Source organism: Podarcis melisellensis, assembly GCF_964234715.1.
Source record: "Podarcis melisellensis genome assembly, chromosome: 10".
NCBI classification, from domain to species: domain Eukaryota; kingdom Metazoa; phylum Chordata; class Lepidosauria; order Squamata; family Lacertidae; genus Podarcis; species Podarcis melisellensis.
In genome coordinates, this window is record NC_138542.1 from 53497893 (window position 1) to 53522289 (window position 24397).

General features: G+C 45.2%; 1 protein-coding gene and 1 long non-coding RNA gene across 5 annotated transcripts in view; both read left to right on the top strand.

Moving 5' to 3' along the window:
- LOC309379364 overlaps positions 1 to 24397 on the top strand; it is a 401215-nt gene that overhangs the window by 333261 nt on the left and 43557 nt on the right. The gene's annotated exons all lie outside the window — the stretch shown is intronic.
- Positions 1 to 24397, top strand: part of HIPK2 (homeodomain interacting protein kinase 2) — a 161848-nt gene that overhangs the window by 118661 nt on the left and 18790 nt on the right. For 3 of the 4 annotated variants that reach the window (XM_081928177.1, XM_081928176.1, XM_081928175.1), the window contains exons 4-11: positions 2231 to 2350; positions 3499 to 3585; positions 4206 to 4390; positions 6541 to 6703; positions 8544 to 8766; positions 13752 to 13873; positions 19977 to 20119; positions 22989 to 23168. In XM_081928177.1, the coding sequence (XP_081784303.1) occupies positions 2231 to 2350; positions 3499 to 3585; positions 4206 to 4390; positions 6541 to 6703; positions 8544 to 8766; positions 13752 to 13873; positions 19977 to 20119; positions 22989 to 23168 (1223 nt within the window). The remainder of the gene's footprint in view (positions 1 to 2230; positions 2351 to 3498; positions 3586 to 4205; positions 4391 to 6540; positions 6704 to 8543; positions 8767 to 13751; positions 13874 to 19976; positions 20120 to 22988; positions 23169 to 24397) is intronic. The other variant, XM_081928178.1, reaches the window with a different exon arrangement.

Below are 24397 nucleotides of genomic sequence, written 5' to 3' on the forward strand. Positions count from 1 at the left end.
TACCTGTACTTTTAACTCCTGAGACCACTTTTTAATTGTTCGTCTGTAGTGTTTTGGTAGTACTGTGCCTTTAAGGGCTGACCGCCTAGGTGATCTGTCAAGCAAGAGTCTAACTTCCAGGTGGCTAGGAAGCTCTGTAGATGGGTGTCTGGTCAAACAGTGAACAAAGCAGGCATCCTTACTCTACTGTAACAGCAAGTATCAATGCAGGTTTATTTGTTATCTACATTGCAGTATCAGTTGCCTCTTGTTGCCACTGAAGACATGTTCTGAGGCAGAGGTGGAGAACCTGTGGCCCTCCAGGCATGGCTTGACTCCATCTTCCATCAACCCCAACCAGTACGGTCAGGGATGATGGGAATTGTAGTCCAAGAACCTCAGAAGGGCTGCAAGTTCCCCATTCCCATACTAAGGATTGAGAAGCAAGTGAGCGCTCATTCACGTTAACACTCCTCTTGCATCATCGCCATAGGAGGGGCAGCAGCAGAGGCCTAAGTCAAAGGGCAGGGAGATCCTTGGGCTAGGTTGTTTTCCAGGAGCCCACCGTTCGGTTTAACACTGAAGGTAGCACAGTGATGGGAAAAACGTTGCCTGCACAAACTTTGCTTATTGTTAAGCAGCTGTTGAGCTTCTCAGAAAAAAAAGTTGGTGAGCCTGTTCCTGGCATTATCGCCTGTTTTGTTCCAGTGCCTTTAGCAGTGGTGCGACACAAAGGCATTAAGCAGATAAAGCCTTGCACATCGCTTCTCTCCATGCTGCAGAACATTTTGCCTGCTTAATTTTCTGTTTATCTGGCTGCTGCTTAAAGAAGCAGGAGCAAGGCCAGAAAAAATGGTGACAACCCTACCTTTTGCTCAACCATCCATTGAATGCCAAATATCTGAGACTATAATCAGCACAAAAGTCGACGCAGCCAAAATCTAGTTTTTCAAAATTTGGAGCTGCCTTTCCCAGTTCCCCAGTTTCACTGCCACGGTCTTTGAGACTTTCTCTAGAGGTGACATTTGGAAGATGGTTGGTTCAAACCCCAGTTCGCCTCCTTGCTTCTGTTCAAGAAATTTGTTTGTTTGTTCATTCGACAATAATGAAATAATAATATAAAAAATAAAAATGGCAGCTTAAACCAGTAGACAGTATTATGATAATTGGCACCAGCTCTAAAAATATTAGAACCAATCAAATAACAGTCAAAAGAAAATAGAACACATTCGCAGTATAAAATAGGTTCATGTTTTAAAACCATTATGAGCCAAGCAGACAGAAGAGTTTTAATGGCCATACCACAAATTCAGCAAATATGCTCCAATCTAGCAAAGAAGAGCCTTCCATGGAAACAGATTTCTGCTCATATAGCTAATGGGTGATTAGGAAGGTGTGCTTTGTACCAGGTTGGATTAGTGGTCCAGCACAGTACTGTCCACTTTGACAGGCAGCAGCTCTCCAGAGTCTCAGTCTGCTTCTTCTTAAAACCATGGACTCCAGGGATTTATTCCTGGGACCCGCTGCACCCAAAGGATGCACTTGACCTCAGCTTCTTTGTCTAGGGGTGTAGACGATTATTCTTATGCCTTCCTATCCACATTGTGATGCTCATCTGAACCCCACTGAAGTGGTTGGGTGCATCTTCATGTAGGATGTGCCCTGGGGCTACCAGTTGTCCGTGGTGAGATCTGTTTAGTGGGATGGAACATACAGACCTAAACTTCTTTCAGTCGGAAAAAGATGGCGGAGGAGACGCAACCTGGCCTTCATGGCATCTTGCTCAAACAAGTCCTCCTGAAATTAACATTTGAGGATCAAAGCCAAAGTTGTAAAAGGCTCTTTGGCAAATAAAGCATGCCCGCAAGGCATACACACACTCTTATACCTTCACTGCTCTCCCTTTATCTTTGCAGTTTATGGATAAAGCAACGTATGTCCGCAGGCTTCAAAGGCTAAAGGAGGAGTGCGGTGGAGTTTAACTGCAGAAGGAAAGATAATTTTATAGCACCTAGTTATTTAGCCTCTTAATGCATCATAAATATTACTAATGGTTAAAGTTTGTGGGCTCTTGCCTTCCTTTTCAGTCCTTGGTTTGAGGCAAACTTTCCATGCCCTCACTCCCATTTCCTCCCATTATTTCTTCTGCTGCTTTAGATACCTAAAGACCCCCCTCCCCTATTCCAGCCCCCAACCTACTACAGATCCCGGCAAGATAAATCTGGGCTTCTTTCTTATCCTTCTCTTACAGATCCGATATATTTCGCAGACGCAGGGCTTGCCAGCTGAGTATTTACTGAGCGCAGGGACGAAGACTACGAGATTTTTCAACAGAGATACAGATTCGCCGTATCCGCTGTGGAGGCTAAAGGTGAAGATGTTGCTTCTCAGCTTCCTTCGTTGGGGCCTGCATCTCGTAATGCTGAAAGATTATTGAGGCCTGTGGGCATTAAGGCGGGCTGATAGGCAGTTGCTACAACTATGTGATGTGGCTTTTGGATGGCTTGGCAAATTAATGCCTCAGGTCTTCAAAATGTGTGCAGATTCATAGAAAGGGCTCAATGAAATAGGCTGGACTCCTCCTCATCTCCCTGCTGGGATTGTTTTGGGAGAGGATGTTGTCTCTTTGCATAAGAACATCAGAAGATCCATGCCGGATCATACCAAAAGCCCCTTTACTACATCATCCTGTTTCAAACACAGGCCAAACATCCTGAAACTAATTCTATACACCACCACGTTGCTCTTACAATAAATATAAATATAGTGAGGGGAAAGGCTGTGGTTGACATTAGTTGAGTATGGTAAAGGTAAAGGGACCGCTGACCATTAGGTCCAGTGGTGGCCGACTCTGGGTTGCGGCGCTCATCTTGCTTGATTGGCCGAGGGAGCCGACGTACAGCTTCTGGGTCATGTAGCCAGCATGACTAAGCCGCTTCTGGCGAACCAGAGCAGCACACGGAAACGCCATTTACCTTCCCGCTGGAGCGGTACCTATTTATCTACTTGCACTGGCATGCTTTTGAACTGCTAGGTTGGCAGGAGCAGGGACCGAGCAACGGGAGCTCACCCCGTCGCGGGGATTCGAACCGCTGACCTTCTGATTGGCACGTCCTAGCTCTGTGGTTTAACCCACAGTGCCACCTGCGTCCGTTGAGTATGGTAGCACCCCCCAAAAAACCAAAGCCAAGTCTAGGGTGATCAAACATCTATTCCTTGCATCCGTTCTGTTAATAGCATGACACTGTTCCCTGCCCCCCCACAAATGTAAAAAAGCTTTACACAAGCATTGAATAGGGGAAGGATGCCACCATTTCCCTCTACAACCGTGTGTTACCGAGTCTGCAGCTCACATCTGATGAAAATATGCAGTCCAATATGTAAAACAGCCAATAATGCTACTTGGGAGCTCGGCCGAAAGGGGTGGAAGGTTTTGTGGTGCCTACCTGGAGTAGCAATGAAGGTTAAATAGAGTTCAGAGCAGATGCAGGTAACTGACTTTTTCTTGATTCTGAACAGACACCGGATGATCATGAGGCAGAGACGGGGATCAAGTCAAAAGAAGCAAGAAAGTATATTTTCAATTGTTTGGATGATATGGCACAGGTAAGAATGCTGGTGAAATATTCAGGGTAATATCCAGCCAAATAACCCACCGCAGGATAACAGTGTATTCTCCATTCTTGTGCAAACTCCCATTGGAGAATTTTGGTGTTATATGCTTAAATAATATGGGGGGGGCACTCCTGTGGGTCTGCTCAATTTGTTGCTGCTGCATTCACTGGTCATATTCCTCGGCCATGCCTTTGGTGCCATGTGAAGGGGCCTTATGTGTGTATATCGCAGTACATGTAAGGGCCCTCCATGCATTTGTCATAACCTGTGGGGCAGGCATAGGCAAAATCAACCCTCCAGATGTTTTGGGATTACAACTCCCATCATCCCTAGCTAACAGGACTAGTGGTCAGGGATGATGGGAGTCATAGTCCCAAAACATCTGGAGGGCCGAGTTTGCCTATGCCTGCTGTGAAGCAACTTGCACAAGGGGAGACTGTCTGCATGCTAGCTTTGCCTGCACGGTTGAGGACTCTGTGAATCTTTGATCTTTCGTAGGCTGTTCCCAGGATCCTGCCAAACATGTGTAGGCATCAGGTTGGGTGTGATTTCTCTAGGCCCAGGACTTCCAGAAATGTAGTTTTGCTACTGATTCAGTTTTTTCCTTTCAGGTGAATATGACAACAGACTTGGAAGGCAGCGATATGTTGGTTGAAAAGGCAGACCGGCGGGAGTTCATAGATCTGTTAAAGAAGATGTTGACGATAGACGCGGATAAGAGGATAACACCGATCGAAACCCTCAACCACCCATTTGTCACCATGACGCACTTGCTGGACTTCCCCCATAGCACCCAGTAAGCTCCTTTCTCTCTACTTTGGGTTGCAAGTCTCAGAGCAGTGTCTGCTCAAATGTGCTTTGAATTTGAGTCACAGCCAAGCAGAGTGAATACCAACAGAACCTGGATGCCAGGAAAACCATTATCATGGCAAGAATGTTTTGATAAGTGTGGCTGCCATCTCCTGATCCTGGCAAGGCCTAAACTGAGTTGCTTTAGCAGCTCTGGGCCAGTGAGACATTATTCAGGAATGAGCAATATGTTTTAGTGGCTTGTTCACCTGTTCCCTACCTTCTGCAGGTGGTAGGATTAATTTTCATGCAATAACTCTGCGGGAGGATAAGGTAGGTGAGTGGACTCCAAAATCAGAAGTTTCACTGCCAGAATCTGTGAGAGAAAAGCTTCTGTGAATGGAAAAAACAGACACGCTATGTACTTTTGTAATTCAAGAAATTAAATTATTTAATTTAATTTTTAAATTTTGTTTAGAGGAAAGGCCACATTCACACCATACATTTTTAAAACACTATGGTGCCACTTCTATTTTATCTATTTATTATTATTTTATATTAAATTTATAAACTTAATAAATTCATTCAAAGATCTCAGGGAGGTTCACAAGATGAAAATACGGGAGAAAACCACAAATTATTAGTTAGAACACACACAAAAACCTCCCCTTCCTACAGACACATTTAAAAGGCTGTACAATGTTAATCAGTCCAAGGCCTGGTTGAAGAGGGATGTTTTCGCTTGGTGCCTAAAGTTGTATAATTACTGTAATGCACCAGGTGAACCTTTTTAACAGTCATGGCTTCCGCCAAATAATTCCGGGAGTTGTAGTTCATTATAAGACTGCTTATAGTTGTTAGGAGGCTCCTATTCCCTTCCAAGAGCTACAGCTGTCAGAGTTATTGAACAATCAGTCCCTCTTCATGGGGAACTCTGGGAATTGTCCTTCTCTAAGGGAAATATAGGGATCTCCTAACAGCTCTCAGCACCCTTAACAAACTGCAGTTCCCATAATATTTTGCAGGGAAGCCATGACTGTTTGAAGTAGTTTAATAGCACTCTAAATGTAGGGTGTGAATGTGGCCAAAGTTGCTGAGGGAAGTCATGGAAACACTTTCTTTCCTGAGGGTGGAAAGCACTTCTGAAAATGGCAGCCACAAGCCTTATTAACACACTTCTGTAATGTAAAGCGCAACTTGCCTGCTGCTGTGATGTCGTGGCGTTTTGCATTTGCTTGCCCTTGCCCCACATCATTTGGCTATGAGTTCCATTTTTATACCACAAGACAAGATAAGCTGTATTAAACATGACAGAGGTCAGGAGGGCGAGAAGACACGGGACTCTTACTTTCAGCAGCAGCTGGGTGTTTTCAAGTAACCTGTAGTTACACGCTAAGAGGTGTCTGAACGAGCATTTGTCAGGAGCTATGGATCTCTCTGGAATCTTGCCACAAAGTGGGAAGCTGGACTTACTGACCCCAGAGAATATATTTCTTGCAGTAGAGCTTCTTTGCACCACTAAGGGAATGTGCTCATGCAGGACATCCAAACTGTCGTAAAGTTGCATTCCTTTTTATTTTATTTGATCCTTACAAATGAAGGAGCAGAAAATGGTAAGGCGTGTCCATTGAGTCTGCTTAATACAGCGATCACGTTAGTAGCAGGGACTCAGCTTTGGAACTGCTCTCTGTAGTGTGTTTCAGTGCAGGGGATTCTCCTCTTCCTGGCATTCCTAGAATATTTAAGCTTGCTGAGGTTTGGTTTCAGGGCTGGAGTGGTTTTAAGGATTAAGGACAAGAAGCAACAATGTAAACTGCACAGAAAATAGGCTATGATTCGCAACTGATGCTTCATTGATAGTACAGATCATTGTGATGCTTTTGAGCCTTGGAACACACCAACATTGCATCTGTTTTGTAACAGTAGGTTCCATAGCTGCCCTCAAACAATCCCGGGAACTGTAGCATGGCGAGTTTGATAGGGTTGAGAATACTAGCTGCCTCTTGCCACTCCTGTGCCAGACCGGCAGTTCTCTTATTTCCTAGAAAGAAGTCATGTCTACCAAACAATTTAAGTTTGGTGTATGTACATCGGTGGTGAAATGGGCAGTATCCCTTTGGCTTTCTTGCTTCTTCATGCCTTCTTTCTCATAAACAGTGTCAAGTCCTGTTTCCAGAACATGGAGATTTGCAAGCGGCGGGTGAACATGTACGACACAGTGAATCAGAGCAAGACCCCATTCATCACCCACGTGGCCCCAAGCACATCAACCAACCTTACCATGACCTTCAACAACCAGCTCAATACAGTTCATAACCAGGTGAGGGGAACCATCCTAATGCAGTCTCTGTGTGTGTTTGCGTGTGTGTATTCAGGCTTGGCCAGCTCTCTTTGAAACTTTTCCACACACAAAGACTCCACCAGATTCTTGATTAACTCTTATTAGTGGAAAGGGATCTGTATATTCCCCACTCTGCCTGATCACAAGATTTTGGCATTTGGTGCAAAAGAAAGGCACTTGCAATTTATAGGATGGGCGAGAGGTCAGCGAAGGGACCCACAATAAATCCCTGGCTGCTCTACCTAAAAGAAAGCCCTCTCTGCCCAAGAGAGCTTCTCTCAGTCAGAGTAAACAGACCAATCATTTGGTCTGTTTTGCAGTCGTTTTGCAATCATTGCAGTCGTAACAGGCTCATCACAGCTATCTGCCAATCACCCATTCCCACCACCCTTCTGAGTAATACCCCTCCCCACCTTCTCACTATATAGAAGGGTCTGGTGACTTCTGTTTCAGTGTATCTGAAGAAGTGTGCATGCACACGAAAGCTCATACCAAGAACTAACTTAGTTGGTCTTTAAGGTGCTACTGGAAGGATTTTTTTAATTTTGTTTTGACTATGGCAGACCAACACGGCTACCTATCTGTAACTAGACCAATCAATTGACTCACTATAAGGCCATTATTTCAGTCTTCCATAGCTTCCATAGCTGCCCTCAACAGTCCATAATTTCATGAGGAGAGTCTGATAGACTTCCTTCTTTGTCATTCCACCTCTACAGGTGGAGGAGAAGCAAATATCCTTTCGAGGGACAAGACAGGTTTACATATATTTTTTTCTTCCCACTCACCCTCAGCAGATGTTCTTGGTTTTAAAGAATCCAAATTCTTGAACAGAATATGTGTTTCTTGAAAAAATAATTTTTAAAATCTTTTTTAAAAATCTGGTACGCAGGCAGCGCCATACGTGTCAGGGCAGAAACACCAAAAATTCTCCCAGTATCTAGTAACTGCATATGCCTGCAAATATCCTGCTGTCACCCACGCCTAATATAAGGCCCTTACAGAGTCATGTAATCCACAAGCCTCATTCAGAAAGCGGAAAACAGCCGGTGTGCCGAGCAGGTAACTCATCAAAGTGAGCCAAGCCACCAACTGCGGATCAAGTCATTCACACACATTATAGGATTAAGGAATTAAACACATAAAAATATTTTCCCGTCTTCCTTTTCATAGGCAGAAACGTATATGCATCATTCTGTGCCTGCATGACAACAGCGCACTTACCCTCCTGCATTCTTTCTCATATATGGACACACAAGAAATGCAGGTTGCATTCTTTTGCCCGATTACGCGAGATGAAGTCTTAATGAACGTAGTGGTACTTTCTTCAGAGTAGACGTGTATTGAATTGGACTGGTAGATCCTTCCTTTCCCCCACAAAACACACACACACACACACACACATTGCAGGGGATGTTGGCAATGACACATTCCTGACCTTGATGCTACCGGCTGATTTTGGGGCAGGGGCTGCAGGCTCAGTGCTCCCCAGTTGTTGCCATTGTTGTTGTATTCTGGTCATTTCTCAATCATGAGTAGAACAGTGGTGCATGCAATGGCTAAAGAAAAGTCTTCATCCTTACTCATCCTTAGCTTCCACCTTTTTACTTATACCCTCCTCCCCTCTTTCTGCTGCCCTTCTTTATGTTGTTTGCCTTTCCTTTTTGCAACTTGTTGTCTTGCCTTATTTATATTACCTTCCATTATTATTATTATTATTATTATTATTATTATTATTATTATTATCATCTTTTTTCCAACATTGCCATCTCCTTCATATTATGTTTTTATTCCATTTTAAATCCCACCACTCCTTTAGGCCACCACCCTGGCTCCCACCTCCACCACCAGTGCCACTATTTCCTTAGCCAACCCTGAAGTCTCCATACTAAACTACCAATCTGCACTCTACCAGCCCTCGGCAGCCTCCATGGCCGCGGTGGCCCAGAGGAGCGTCCCCCTGCAGACGGGGACGGCGCAGATATGTGCTCGCCCCGACCCCTTCCAGCAAGCCCTCATCGTGTGTCCTCCAGGCTTCCAAGGTAAGAGACGCTGCTTATCTGCTACAAACCTGCCATTCCCTTGTCTCATTCGAAGCGTTTCTGCTTATCGGGCCAGTGCATTTCTCTGGGATGCTCCTAGCATTGACAAAGGAGATATGCTTGGCAGGCAGAAACGAGAAACGAAACCCAGGTAGAAGTTAAGAAGAACCTGCTAGCCAAGACCAAAGACCCATCTAGTCTAGCCACCCAGATGCCTGTGGGAAATCCGCAAGCAGGACCCTCGGACAAGAGCACTCTCCTCTCCTGTGGCGTTCAGAAGCACCCCTGCCTCTGACTGTGGAGGCAGCATCAACCAGAGAGGGGCCACCAATCAGAAGAAGAGGACCTGTGTTCAGGGCCGCCCGGGCTAAGTCCTTAGGAGCCTCAGTAAAAAGATGGAAGGGCCTCTTCCTGAGACCTTGAGGAGCCACAGGCAAACAGGGTAGTTGATCTTGGACTAGGCCAGGGGTCGGCAACCCGCGGCTCCAGAGCCGCATATGGCTCTTTTACACCTTTGCCGCAGCTCCGGGGCGGATACTAGCGAGGGGAGGAGGCGCATTGTGCGCCCCGACACTCCCCACTGTGGTGGGTGCTGTACTGGCTGTGACGTCGCATGGGGGCAGTGCATGTGTTAGTCACGCACCGTCCCGACGTCACCTTCCCGGTTTTGTGGCTCCCAGGTTTTTTTTTCTTCGGAAATGGGTCCAAGTGGCTCTTTTTGTCTTAAAGGTTGCAGACCCCTGGGCTAGACAGATTAGCCAGTCTGACCTGGTATAATCTGAACAGGAGCTTCACGGCGGAGTATTTGAGTACAGTGGTACCTTGGTTCTCAAACTTAATCCATCCTGGGAGTCTGTTCGACTCCCAAAACAGTTCGAAAACCAAGGCTCGGCTTCCGATTGGCTGCAGGACCTTCCTGCACTCAAGTGGAAGCCACGGCGGACGATCGGCTTCCGAAAAACGTTTTCAAACCAGAACACTTCCAAGTTTGCGGCATTAAGGAGCCGATTTGTTCGACAACTAAGCCGTTCAGCAAGCAAGGTACCACTGTATTTTAATAATACTCAAGAAGTCTGTGGGAGACAAAATGTATCTCCTGAAGTGGTAGCGTAAATATGCTCCTGGTGACGCAGCTGCACGAGAAAGCAAGACTTCCTTGGCCCTTTGCAGCTTCCGAAATGTCGTCGGTGAAAGTCACGCAGAGCATGTTGCAGTAGTTTAGTAGCTGGAGTGCTATGAGGCTTGGGTTAAAGTAATGCTTGGTTGATTGCCAACCTGGTCCGCTCGGTGCCCTTACGGGTATGGTGTCTGAAATGAGTCTCTCTTGGAGTGTTAACTAACTCCGTTTTCCTGGCTAGTAACACGACTGAGAAATAATCCTCCTGCAGATAATTTCATAGATTCAGCCTGGGCATTGGTTCAGAAAAGGTTATAGTGCTGCTGCTGCTAAGCTATTCTTTGCCCCCATTAGGGGAAACCACATGTGTTTTGGGCAGACCCAAAACGGAGCAGAATAACTGCCTGTTTCCTCAGGTCAGGAAGGATGGAGCTTGGGTGAGAGCTTAGACTGGAAGCCTACATAAGAGCTGGAAGCTCTACCGTTCCTGGCTTTCAGTCAGGCCCTGATTCCAATAGGTATTTTCATGTGCTTCCTCCTCTGCTGAGTAGCCTCATGGCCAGCTAACTGGCCACTTCTGAAGCCCGTGCCTTTCTCACTGAACCTTCTGCTCCTGTGTTCCTGGGAGAAAGGGTGGGTGGGTGTGCAGATGAGAAATGTCCAGGGACCTAGGTAGTCGGTGTGGGGACCGCTACTCCTGGGAAAAGGGATGTCCACATTCGATGGCTCCTCCGGAACATGGGCAGGGTGGAGATCTTCTGGAGGACACTGCTCCTCTTGGCCCTCACCTGAGGAATGAGATCTGGGCAGGGTTGAAACCCTGCAAGTTCCAGGACTAAGCCATCAGGTTAGAAAAGCATGACTCAATAAATCAAAGCTTTGCCTAAGACGGAATATTCCCCTGACCCATCAGTATAGCTGCAACCAATACACAGCTGTGTGATGTGATCCTAACCTTTGGCAGATGTGTTGAACAAGGGTGCAGGTTGATGTGCATGGGTTGGGTTGCAGTGCACTACAGCCATGGTCAGTTTTTTGGGAGGGGGTTTACTTGGTGGGATTTGGGACAGGGAAACTGAAGAAAAGGCCAATTTCTTTTACCCAGGAGCTGTCCCTGCCTTCGCACACATCTGGGTTCTGCTGCCGTCTGGCAGCCTGCGCTGCTGCCACCTGGCTCCTTCTCTCTCTCTCTCTCTCTCTCTCTCTCTCTCTCTCTCTCTCTCTCTCTCATTTTTATCCAAAGATATTAAAGTTCTTTGCAGATATTGATGTCTCGGCGCACTGCTGTGCAGCAGACGTTTTATCCTTTTTATGCGGGGTTAAAATAACATAAAAGAGCTCGAGGGTGAAATCCTGAAAAGTCCCCTGAGTCTTATTTACAAAAGCTACAAAGGGCATTTTGACTATTTTGGGCAAATTTTTATCCTCAATTATTTCTTCAGCTCAAAAGGCAGGACGGCAGAAAGGATGACAGGCTGCTGGAGTCTTAATTTCTCCCCTTGTGTGTAGCAACAGGCGGCGCTTCCTCCGGAGACGGAGATGTCTCTTTTTCAGCTGTGGCATTCAGCCAGCCTGTATTGGGAAGCTATTGGGAAGTGGCACAAAAATAGATGTATTAATTTCTACTCCACCCCATCCCAACGGCTCAAGGACAGTAGCAACCATTCAAAGCAACACAAAACATAAACAGATAAAAAAACACAGGCACAGAATTTCTTCTCTTTTTCAGAAGGGAATGGAAACGCGCCTCCTTTTTCGTCGTTCCTTCTGCCTTGTTTTGCTGTTGTTGTTTTTCTTATCCAGGCCCTGTGTCTTGAATATCCCGGTGTTGCTGCTTGGGGTTAAAACTCTCTTCCTGTCAGTTTTTGGATTTTTAAAGTTTTAATTGTTTAAATTTGTTTCTGTTGAAGTCAAGCCACCATGCCCACTTCCCAGTGGTCCATTCCAAAGAGGCAAAACCCTGTGTGGGTTATATGTCCCAGACTGGGGCAGGGAGAAGGGTGTTTGGTGATTTTGGGGAGGAGACGAAAAGGTGGACTTGCTGATTCCAGCAGCACTCTTTTTGGTAACTGCACACAGTGGTGTCTGCGGGTGGTTGTGGTTTGGGTATACTGACCTTGCAGGTCAAACTGGACCCCTTTGTGGGTTAGTCTTGGCCCACAAGTTCCCAGCCCCTGGTGTTCAACTAGGTACCACACTTCTCCACCCCACCCAAAAAACATGTAGTTCTGCCTGGTTGTGTGTTAACATTTACACTGAAGCTAGCTGGCCTCTTCAGTATGTGATGGAAAGCTCAGTGAATCACTTGGCTTTTCTTCTGTTACCGTCACAACCATCTGGCTTTCCTCTGTTGCTGTCATTGCGGTTTCAGTGTTGACTTGAAAGGGCAAAGCGACCGCCGGTGGTTCCTATATCACAGTTCAAGATCAACCAAGAAAGTTTGAATGCTCACAAAGTGTTTCAATATCATTTGACTCACTTATATCCTTATCGGTATGCTCTTTTCAGCCTTCCAAATGCAGCATATTTGCTCTGAGTTGGCAGGTCCTCATTTCTGTTTATTTAATTTAATTTATCACAGGGATTTATACCTCACCCTCCAACAGCTTCCCAGGCTGACTTACAAAAAGTTAAAACCACTAAGCCTTTGTAAGGTTGGGTATGACTCTTTTTTTTTTTTTTTTTTGAGCGTACGGTGTATGAAAGGTGTTGCTGCATATATTAAATTACAATAAGGCAGATTAAAACAGCAACATTAAAACAATCAGCAGAAGTAGCATAAAAGGAGTCTGCAGATGTAAAAGCAGCATAAAATTAATTCACAGTGGATTTTAAGCAGTCCAGGAAAAGAAGAACATGTTTCCTTGGCTTCCAAAAGATGTCAAGGCAGGCGCAAGGCAAGTTTCCCTGGGGAGAGCATTCCACAGTAAGGGTGCCACCACCAAGCAGGAACCGTCTGTCCTGCCTCAAATGGTGAGGGAAGCCAAAAAGGATCTGGGTTGAAGAGCCTCCTTTATTGGATTGACATATAGTCTGCATTCACAGGATTGTAGAGCCTGATTTTCAGAGATGCTAAAAACTGGCCTAGTGGGTCCAGCTTTGCTTATCATTGGCTAGGCCACAACTGGAATTGAATGCCCAGTCTAGGTTGGCATATTATTATAACCGTGTACAGACATTGCAGAGAACTCTGTGGAGAGCAATAAGGTGGAATAATACAAAGGAGAAACTCCTTCCTGCCTAAGAAAAAGCTAGCTAGTGGAAAATCAAATTTCTCCTGAAATAAATTGATAGATCTGAGCTGTGGTGGTGATGATGCTAGAATTACAGTTTCAGGCTTTATGAAATCTAAAGCTAGTAATTTCCTTTCTAATGATTATTTGCCTGAGGTACTGCTGGAAATAGCAGAGCCAGCCTTAAAAAAAAAGTCCTAGTTTGGTGAGTGAGGTATTCTTTTTCTCCCTTGTATTTGTAGCACCCATATATTAATCTATGTGGAGGGTCTGTGGGCCCTGTGTTCGGGTGGTGAAGCCTTACAGTTCAGTTCTTTTATTGTAGACGTGTTTAGTGAAACACGTTACATTGACTTGTGCTTCTGTATGTGCTTTGTGTTTCTTTTTGTATTGAATCGTTCTGGCCTATGGTTCTGAGTGATAACAATTTATTCACCTAAAGCAGGAGTAATCCGCTTCGGCCAGCGCATGGAATGTGAGAAGAGACATGTTCAAATGGCAGGTTTCGATGTGATAAAATGGCATGATTGTCAACCAGAAAGTCCGTCTGGCCAGAAAGGAGAGTTGCCCAGGAGAGCTTGTTCCTAGAAAAATAACTGATGATGGCTAACGCTTTTTATCTTTTCTTTTCATAGGGTTACAGACGTCCCCTTCAAAGCATGCTGGGTATTCAGTCCGGATGGAGAACGCTGTTCCAATCGTCACTCAGGCTCCTGGGGCTCAGCCCCTTCAGATCCAGCCAGGACTTTTAGCACAGGTAAATTTGAATAGAACCGTAGAGTTGTTTAAGGGACCCTGAGAGTCATCTGGTCTGACCTCCTACAATGCAGAAATCTCAACTAGATCATACATGATAGATGGCCACTCAACCTCTGCTTAAAAACCTCAAAGGAAGGAGAGTCCACCATCTTCCGAGGAAATCCATTCCACTGTCGAACAGCTCTTACTGTAAGCTGTCAGTCATAATGCAAAGAATTGGATGCAGAGAGCAACTATTTTTTCAGTTTATTAATTAGGAGAGTGCCGCTTGTGTGTGGATGCTAATTTGGATTTTGACTATTAAAGGGTTCATGATGCTGCAGTTTTTTTACCCACCAGCTTTTAATTCCCTAGAGTCTCTCACTAATGCAGATTCCCCAAAGCTGTCACTATTGACCCCCTGGGATCAGGTTGAATAAAAACCCAGGGGTTAGAAAAGGGCCAAAAAGGGCTAGGGGTGGGGAAGAAGTTTACGAAGTATAGTGTGAATACTTTAATTAAAAACTTACGAGTGTGAGACATAAAATAAAAGGCATAGGAAAATACAGGGAGCACCTTCCTTGACAATGAGGAACATCTGCATTTAATAAGATGATTCCACAACACAACGGTATTCTTTTTTTTCACATTTAATGATTCCTACTCATGGTGATTGCCGATTTTAAAATGTTGATTATATATTGATATTTCTTGACCTTGTTTCATTTAGATTCCTATGAATTTGGGCTGACAAATTTGTATATTCTTTAAGTGGTCTATGAACTCAGTCTAATGGCGCCTGAGAACATCATGCAGTTTCACAGAATTTGCTATCTCTCCGTTTTTTTAAATCCACTTGTCCCAAAGACAAAAAAAAAAAAAGACATTGAGGATGAACGATCTGTTCTACATCTTCTCTTCATTATGTTAGGGAAATAAAGTCTAAATATTAATAATTACATCACTGAACATGGTGCACTAGGAATATAGCAGAGGTCATTTTAGGTCAGGTGCAGCAAAGGTCTGACTCTTTATAAGGCAGCTCCATACAGGGTGCAGGGCATTCGACCACAGCTGCCAAACACTTAGGCTGTGCTGCCAGACACTTAGGCTGCATACACACCTTACATTTAAAGAATCCCAGGGATTATAGTTTACCTTTCACAGAGCTACAGTTCCCAGCAGCCATAGCAAACTATAGTTCCCAGGATTCTTTGGGGAAAGCCGTGTGCTTTAAACGTAGCCGTGCATATGCAGCCTTGGGGACTCTGACCATCCCATTATATGAGCCCCCTTGTATTCCAGACTAATTCACTTTGAATCAGTGCGTCAGAGCGAATGTCGTTGTCTATGCCAGAGCATTCCAGCATTCTCAGGCATCAGCAGACTCCAAAATCCTGCCAAAGCGTTGCCTTGCCTGGATAGCATTCCAGCGAGTGTTAGTTCAGTCCTTTTCCTTTTGCCTGCTGCCAGCCCAGCTTATCTGGGAAAGGCAGTATGGAAAAGAACTTGAAGCTTGCCTGATTTCCTTTTCATTAACTAAGTGGTGCCTCCTGTTCCCATGAAGAGTCTTTGTTAAGCAGCTGCCTCTTTGACATGAATGAAGTCCACCTCCATGAGAAGCACGCCATCCTTTTCCAAGTGGTACACTCGAGGGGAAGGGGGGTGGTGGTGGCAGGGTGGAAAGACAGACCTACCCACCTCATTTAAAAATAAAATAAATGGGAGCAATTCAAAAGGGCGAACGAGAAAGGAGGAGGGTTTGGTTCCTCCCCAAGCTAAAAGAAAGTAAGTGAATATTGCAAACGTAAATATGTAAAATATTTGGACCGAAGCACCGTGTGAAATGGTCTGGCTGTGAGCGTGTACAGTTTCAAAACTCAGACCCCCAAACATATTCCAGATTTCTCAGTTGGCCTTAATACAACTGGCAATCCCAGTAGACAGGCTCAAAACACAGGGCTAAGCCGAACGCTAAGGCAGTAGTGGAGACTGTCCGTAGAATCATTGTACCACTTAAACAGTGGCTAAAGATTGAAGTGTGAGCACAGCCTGGGATTTTTACATTCTGCAGGAGCCCCCCAAAATTAAAAAAAACTAATCCTGCACTTTCATAAAGGGCCACTCCCATGAAGGGTAGTTGTACGGCAACACCCGATGAGCCATAGGTTCCCCACCCTGAACTTTTCGAACGAAACAGGTAGTCCCAGGCAAGGATCTAGAGTTTCAAAACATCACCGCAATAAACAATTAATATAGAGGGTCAAAGGAATAAATTCCACGTAACACATGAAACTATCAGGTAACAGCCAGCCTCAACCTGGTGCCTTCCAGGTGTTTTGGACTTCAACTCCCATCAGCCCTGGCCAGCATGGGCCAATGTTCAGGAATGATGGGAATTTTTGGCCAAAATATCTGAAGGGGCACCAAGTTGGGAAAAGGGCTTCCGGCCCACAGGCTGTGACTTCTATGGATGCTTAAGCCCTCACAGCTCTCAATTTAGAAACTGACCTCTTTGAAGAACATTTCTAGGTTGCCACCTTCTTTCCTAGCTTGAGATGCTGTGCATTTAAGAGCTACATGACAAACAATAATTCAAAAGCTGTCCCCAATAGGTAGAAAGCTGTGCCTGTTGAGTTTTTAGCAGGAGGGGGGAAATAGCAACCCTGCTTTAAGGTCCCGATACTGTGAAATATTTACATCCAACATCACTGGAAGGGTAAGGCTGATGGGCTGAAGCTGGTATATTATCTTCAGAGATGTTGATTGCAGGAAATGTGATATGCAAGTCAGATGAAGTGTGCTGCATGCAACTCCTGGAGCAGGTGGTAAAAAATCAGTCGTCACATCTAACCTTTTAGGATTTGTTTTTACCCACATGAGGCAACTATATCAGTTTGCCTGACTGTACAGGTGAGAGACAGCTCTGGTTGCACTCTTTGTAAGCATAGCTGCAGTTTCTTAAAGAGATATGACCTATTAAGGTAGGACCGCCATGATTCCTGGTCAGGGCTTGTCCTATTGGTGGGGAGGGGAATCAGATTTTGCATTAGAGAACCTGAATTTCTTCCTTAACAATTGGAAGAGAAATGTGTGTGTGTGTGTGTGCGCGCGCGCACGCGCGCGCACACACACACACACACACACACACACAGATCACAAGATCAGGGTTTTTCATGAGAATGTAGACTAATGCCAGCTCAAAACATTTTGCCAGTCACAGGTGGTATGGTAAGGCACTTACCTGACCTCCCAGCAGGTGAATCATGGCTACTTAACAAGTGGGGGAGGAATGAGGTAGTAGGGAGGGCAGTGTAATGCAAACACACCAGCAGCAGTGCCGACTTCATTCAGCCAGTGTGTTTGAATGTTGCAGACCTCACTGCTGCTTCACCCCTTCTGGTAAGTAGCAGCGACTCACCTGCCATGCTGCCCACAATGGCATTTTGCTGCCCGAGGCAGAGCAAGCAATGCCTCCCCTCCCTGTGAGGGTGCTTAGTACCCAAGACCAGCCACGTTATTTTGGTACCTGAGAGAGAAAGTCACTGGCAGTAAAAGCATAATAATAAAAACAAATGAATAACAATGTGCTCCCCTTTCATGAGTTAGCTACCCGAGGTGGTCACCATACTAATGTTAGGGCTGACTGTTGGATAGAAACGCATAGGCAACCATGCAGACTATACACCAGGGGTGAGGACCGTGTGGCCCTCTAAATGTTGTTGAGCTCCCACTCCCATCAGCCTAAGCCAGCAAACTCAAGGGCCAGGGCTGATGGGAGTTGTAGTCTAATAACATCCAAAGGGCCACATGTTCCCAATCTCTGCTCTACATATTCACTCAGAAGCAAGTCCTGCTGACTTTAAGGGAAGCTGACTCCCAGGTCAGTGTGCGTAGGATCAGGCCGAACCCAGTGGAGCTAATTCCCGAGTAAGCATGCATAGGCTATCTGAGGACAAAATGAGTGCTTAGCCATGGAAATGGATGGCGCCCCAGTCAAACCAGTGGCCTGGATTCTCCCAGTTAACCTTTTCCATGCAAACGGCTAGGAAAGAAGCCTGCTCCCGATTCTTGAATGCCTGAAACAAATTATTCATTATTTTTGAGAGTAAAATCCAAAGTGCTTTTGTGCAGAATTTCGGCCTTCGGAGTGTTGAGTGCTCACAGCTGTGGGTATTAAGCTGCCACCCTTGGTTTTCAGGAGCAAGCAAATCTTTTAGCACATGCATTTCTTAAATCTGTTCTCAGAAGGGATTAAGTTGCCCTGCCGTGTCATGCAGGGGGAATCTGAATGTGACCTACTTGTAAAATATAATATGACTCCAAAATTGAGTCATTTGAGCAAGATGACACTTGCGCATGTCTTAGGTGACAGTCTGTGCAGAATTATGCTTACATGGCAGTGAGGCTGCTCACACAGAACAGGCCTTGGCACCACCTAGCACCACTTTAGAAGATACCAAAAGAAAAGAGGACTTCGCGCCCGTTTGATGGAACCTAACATTTCACAATCCGAACACTTGATAATATAGTGCCTCTATTACTTCAAAAGTCCCCACAACATTTTTAAAGTCACTGATGTCAAATGGCACATGGGGATTGGTTGGCATTCATCCGGCTTGGGAGAAAATGGAAGTGTGCGCCTTCCGGGGGCGAAGTCAAACAGTAACATCTCAAATATCCCACTCAAGAGTCTGATCCTATGTAAAAGGAATGTATTACTTTATGCAACAGCGGCAACCAGAATCGTTGTGGCAAAAAATTGGAAAACCGATAAAATACCAGAATTATTAGAATGGAGAATCTAATTTCTTGAATTCACAGAGATGGCAAAATTAACAGCACCAATTAGAGGCTACTCTAATCAAAAAATTAATAAAGAGTGGGAATGTGTTAAGGGATACATGAAAAAAAGTCGGTGCTGGAGCTTAAAAATTAATATGCAAAAGTTTAAAAGGAGATAGGACAATAATATATTAAGGATGGAATAACAAATAAAGTGAATAGTGGAGGGAAGTACTGGGCTGTGAGGGAGGAAGGGATTAATTGAAACTCTTAAAGATTGGTATAGGATTTAAGAGATTTAAATTTTCATAAAGATTCTATAAGGAAAGCAGAAAGCAGCAAGAAATATCAAGTAAAGGTATCGGAGAGGAGATCAGTGTAAATGAAAACATGAGACTTATGGTTTTGTTACATATGATTTTATTCTGGAGTTGTCTGTTTATTTTGGAGTTGTTTGTTGTAAAGAATGTATATTATGTGAATAAAATAATAAAGGATGGGGGGGGGAGTCTGATCCTATAAACGATCCACTCAGGAGTGATCCACGGTCAGAGGCAGAAACACTTCTGAATACCAGTTGCTGGAAAACACAGGAGGGGAGGATGCCATTGTGCTTGAGGGTTTCCCACTGTTATCTAGGTGCCACTGTGTGAACAGGGTGTTGGGCTAGATGGGCCATTGGGCTCATCTCCCTCCCTTTGAACTCATTTGGACTTCTGAGTAAAAGTGTATGGCTGCCTGTGCAAGTCTGCTAGGGTGAATAGCTGCAATTTTGTGCACACTTACCTGGGAGTAAGTCCTATTGGGTTCAGTGAAGCATATTCCCTAGTAAGTTTGCATGTGAAATCCAGTGCCGTATATACTTTCCCAAATGTAAGCCCCATTGAACACAGACTTTGAGGTCAGAGCCTGATTCTGTGCATATTTACTCAGAAGCTAACTGAGTTCAGTAGAGCTTACTTCCAAAGTAAGTCTGCTTAGCATTGCAGCCCCTACAAGAGAGTAAGTCCTGTTGCCTAGGATTATGCTGCTTCCACTGCAACAGATAAGAAACGTGCATTTGCACTTAAGCTTTTAATACCAGCAATTTTGTCTTCACAGCTGTCTTTGAAAAGACCTTGGTTTAAAGTTGGGTTGACGTCCTCTCGACTTTATAGCATGCTGCTCTTTGCCTTGTCCAAAACTGACTGAGCTACGCTTGTTGCCTTTGAATTAGTTCCATGGGATTTTTTTCCCTGCCGACTTATATTGAATCTGTTCTGGGCGGTATAGTTTGTAACATGCTTCTTAAAAAAGTACGGGTTGGCACTGAATTTTGTGATCGTTCTGTTCTACAGCAAGCCTGGCCTAGCGGTACTCAGCAGATCCTGCTCCCCCCAGCTTGGCAACAGCTGACTGGGGTAGCCGCCCACACCTCAGTCCAGCATGCAACTGTAATTCCGGAGACCATGGCAGGGACCCAGCCCCTGGCAGATTGGAGGTAAACAGGAAGGAAAACTTGTATCTGTCTGTAAGGTACCAGCTTTGTGAGAGCCTCAGTATCTGTGATCCCATCTCCATTGCATAATGGCTGCATGAGCTAAGCACATAACTCCCAGGTGCTTGTTTTGTATGCACGGTAGTGAATGGCAGGATGTGGTGATGTTTATCCAATCTCCTGACAGTGGAGTCGCTGCTGCTTACAGAGAGGGAGAGGGGCAATGCAGTGGGGACGTTGGCACTGTGCAAACACACCAGCAGGAGCCAGTATGTTGCTCTTGCTGGCGTGTTTGCACAGTGTCAGCCTCCCTGCCACTTTCCCCTACCACTCTCCCTCCACATAACCAACACTGACTTCACTGCAGGAAGGTCGGCTAAGTGCCACCACCCCACCTTTTGCTACTGTGTGTGTATAACATTTGTAATATAAACAGCAGAAGCTGTTTCCCATAAAGAAAACTGCTTTGAAAATTGCAAGATTCACTCCAGGGTCTTCTAGGCCGAAGACCATAACCTTGTGTGAAAAAGTCATCCCTGGTCAAAAAGAACGACTACCTTGAACTCTTCTGATTTCTTCCCTACTTTTTGTCCCAGGCAACCGAATGAAAGTTAATTCTACACCAGCCCTTTCCCCAAAAATTTGTTTGCTCTCTTTTTATGTAGCGACCAAGTGACAAACTTGTCGGTTTTGTTTTATTGCAAAGTTTTCAGGAGTGTCTTGTATCTCTGTAGGCCTGAGTTTTGACAAATATTTTTGCAACAATAACACAGGTGTGGCGCCAACCTGCCTGGGCAAGACCTAAAAACAGAAAACATTTAATTAAAGGCACACAAGGCCTTAAAAGACTTAGTAGTGCTTTGCTTGCCCGCTTCTGCTCAACATTGACTATGCCACAACTAGAGTCATATGTCCAGTGTGTTGCCATATTTTGGGAATAATGCTAAGATGTTGGGCATAATTCATTGGAGAGTACAGTGTTGGAGTGGTGGAATGTGAAGAGAATGAGTCTATTTTATTGTTTAAGAAAAAGAAAAAGCAATTAGAAGAAATTGGTAATCCTTCATGTGGGTACAGAAACTGACGCTGGGGCAGTTAAGCTAGGCTGTTCAAGAGGTTCTTCATCACAAATCCTCCAGCTGCAGTCAGCAAGTAGCCATAAGTTAGGCAGGACCTGCAAAGAGGAAGCTTTTAATTAATGTTGCTGGGGATCTTTGCTGAGTGGAACTTAACTTGTGAATAGTCATAATAGGAGAATATTAGTAATGGGCAAGGAAGCTACTGGATAATATAGTACTATATTAAGAGCTTGAGCAGAACTTCTATTTAATTACGCTTTCAAGCTAACTGCAGAAAAGCAGTGCTTCAGCAGCACTAAAGATAAGCAACCTAATGTGTGTGGTGCTTACTTGGAAAGCTTGTGCATAACAGCCTTCAACCTGCTGCTACCTTAAGATGCTGTAAGCCAAGTCTTGAATATGGGACTAGATGCAAATGATCAAGTCTTGAATATGGGACTAGATGCAAATGATCAGCTCTCATGGGCTAGGGTCAACATGCACATAAACTCTTAAAAAAAGAACAAGAGATGAAATGAAAAGGTTATTTCTCACAAGTCACACTCTGTGGGATGCATTACTATATTAAACAAACCGTTTAATATCGTTTTGAAGACAAAACATTAAGATGGCTGGCACTGCCTCTCCTACCCGGCACCCAACTGATCTTTGCAAGAGGCTAAGAATAAGGCATTAATAAAAGCCACCGTTTCTCCAGGAGTGCTTCCTCAGCCTCTGTGCTTGTAGCAAAATGACTTCTCAGAAAGAGCAACCGGCAGCAGCCCTTTTATGATCTTTGAGCTTCCTCTTGCTTGCTTCCCCCATTAAATGCTTCTTAAAAGCTGTATAGGGACGACTCTCCTCTGTACATCGGCACACGCTGCAGAAGCTCTCTGCAGTTTTGTTCTTGGATCGCTAACTGCTTCCATGGAATTGCGGATGGAAGTTGATACTTATTTATTGCCCTCTTTGAAGCCTTTGTGCCGAGGCGAATAATGGAAGCTTGAAACTTGCAGCAGGCAGATGGAATTCTGGTGGAGTTCCGCCCCTCCCCTGGTATCCCTCCCACGTTGCTGTCTCCCCCCTGCTCTATCCATTGTCAGAAATAGTCCTTGCCCTTGTAATGCGAATGCGCGTCAAAGGAACTATGGCAGTGCAAGAGGCCGTGTCAGTGGGGCTACCGGGGCAGAACTTTGGGGGAGATGTCCAGGGACCCACACAGCAGAATGAGCAGGATGGGCCCCATATGCAGCAGGGCTGCCATGCCACATGTTGCAGTAAGTGAAAGAAAACGGGTTGCTGCCTAAAGAGCCCGTAATTTGCTCCCCATAAGGCTGAGTAGAATCTAAACTTACCTACCTGCAGCACTGAGCAGTGCGTCTTACTGAAAAGAATACTAGCCTGTGGCCAAACCTCATGTGAACCATTGGTCAAGTCAGTACAGTTGTACCTTGGATCCTGAACACCTTGCAAGTCGAGCGTTTTGGCTCATGAACGCTGCAAACCCGGAAATGACTCTTCCGGTTTGCAAACTATTTTTGGAAGCCGAATGTCTTACGGAGCTTCCGCATCTTCTGATTGGCTACAAGAGCTTCCTGCAGCCAATCACCAATTCCTAAAGTTTTGGAAGTCAAATGGACTTCCAGAACGGATTCCGTTCGACTTCCAAGGTACGACTGTATTTCTACAAAAGCCTGATGCTAGTGCTGAAATACCCTACATTGAACTTTCTGGGACGCTCTTGTGTTTGTCATTCATTCATGAGCATTCTTCTCGAAATGTACCAAACGCCTTTCTCTCCGCTTTTCTCGCAGGAGCACACACGCTCACGGAAGCCACTACAATCCCATCATGCAACAGCCAGCACTTTTAGCAAGTCACGTCACCCTTCCAGCAGCCCAGCCCTTAAACGTGGGTGTCGCTCACGTCATGAGGCAACAGCCAACCAGCACCACCTCCTCTCGGAAGAATAAACAACACCAGTCATCAGCAAGGTATGCATCGCAAAGGGGGCGGGGATGATATAAAGGAGGGAGACAAGGAAGGTATTTTCTGTTCGCTGTACTGCCTTGTGGTCAAGGTGAGAGACTAGGTCAGGGTGGGAGACCTGGGGTCCTCCAGATGTTGCTGCGACTCCTAACTCCCATCAGTTCCAGCCAGGATGATCAATGGTCAAGATTGGTTGGAGTCCAGCAACATCTGGAGGGACACAGATTCCCTTTCCCTGGACCGGATCAGGAATGGGGCTACTGACCCTCCTAAATCCATCTGCTTCCTCTTACCTCAGTAAAGGCACCCCACACACCACCCTGCTGCACATCAGGCTGCCTTTACCAAAACATGGAAATTAATGTGCTGTGGGAACCAGGTTGAGTGGGTGTTACTGATTTGCTCTTGTTTTCATTATGTATTGTGTGTGTGTGTGTGTGTGTGTTTTCACCTTGCATTTTTGTGTTGTGCACCTGGAATCTGTGGATGGAGGGCAGTATACAAATAAAATTAAGAGGTGGCGCTGCCCTGGAACGACCCTTTAGGCTTCTGTAATTCTTATTTATGGACGAAGCAATAGGTCTGAGAGGGAATTGACAAAGGCTGCAAAGTAAATTTGTGGATTTGCAAGAAAATAATATATATATTTTTAATTTTAAAAACCAGCTTGCTCAGTAGGACGTCAAGGTTTGCAGATGTAGGAAAAATATTGGGGGGGGGGCCTGAACAGGGTGTAAAAAACAAAACCCAAGCAGCCCAATGGACTAGGCATGGCCAGTAGCCCCAGAATCCTTAGACTCTGTTGTTGGGGAGAGGGAAATGGGGGGAAGGCAGAAGAGAATGGAGTGCAGAGGAAGATGGTATGGTGTCTGGGAAGAACACTAAAGAGGAGCAGCCTGCCCTGAGGTATTTTGTTTCAGATCCCACTTGCTCCAGTTACAGTTTCTGATGTGCCACCTTTTTTGGAATGGCCACAGAGGGAGAGGGGACTGACACGAGTGCAAATGGTGCATCAGCAGTTCCTTCCCTCTGGCTTAGAATTTCTCTGATGGGACTTGAGTATTAAGTATTAGCATACTCCACATGCACTGCAGAAGGTTCTGCTCTGTTTCCCACGAGGAAGTTTGAAAGCCACTCCAACAGAAGCCTATGCAATTGGACCTGTTTAAACCCATTAAAGTGATGTCTTGGCAAAATAGGAGAATATTGAACCACTTTTAAAGGCCTGTTATTT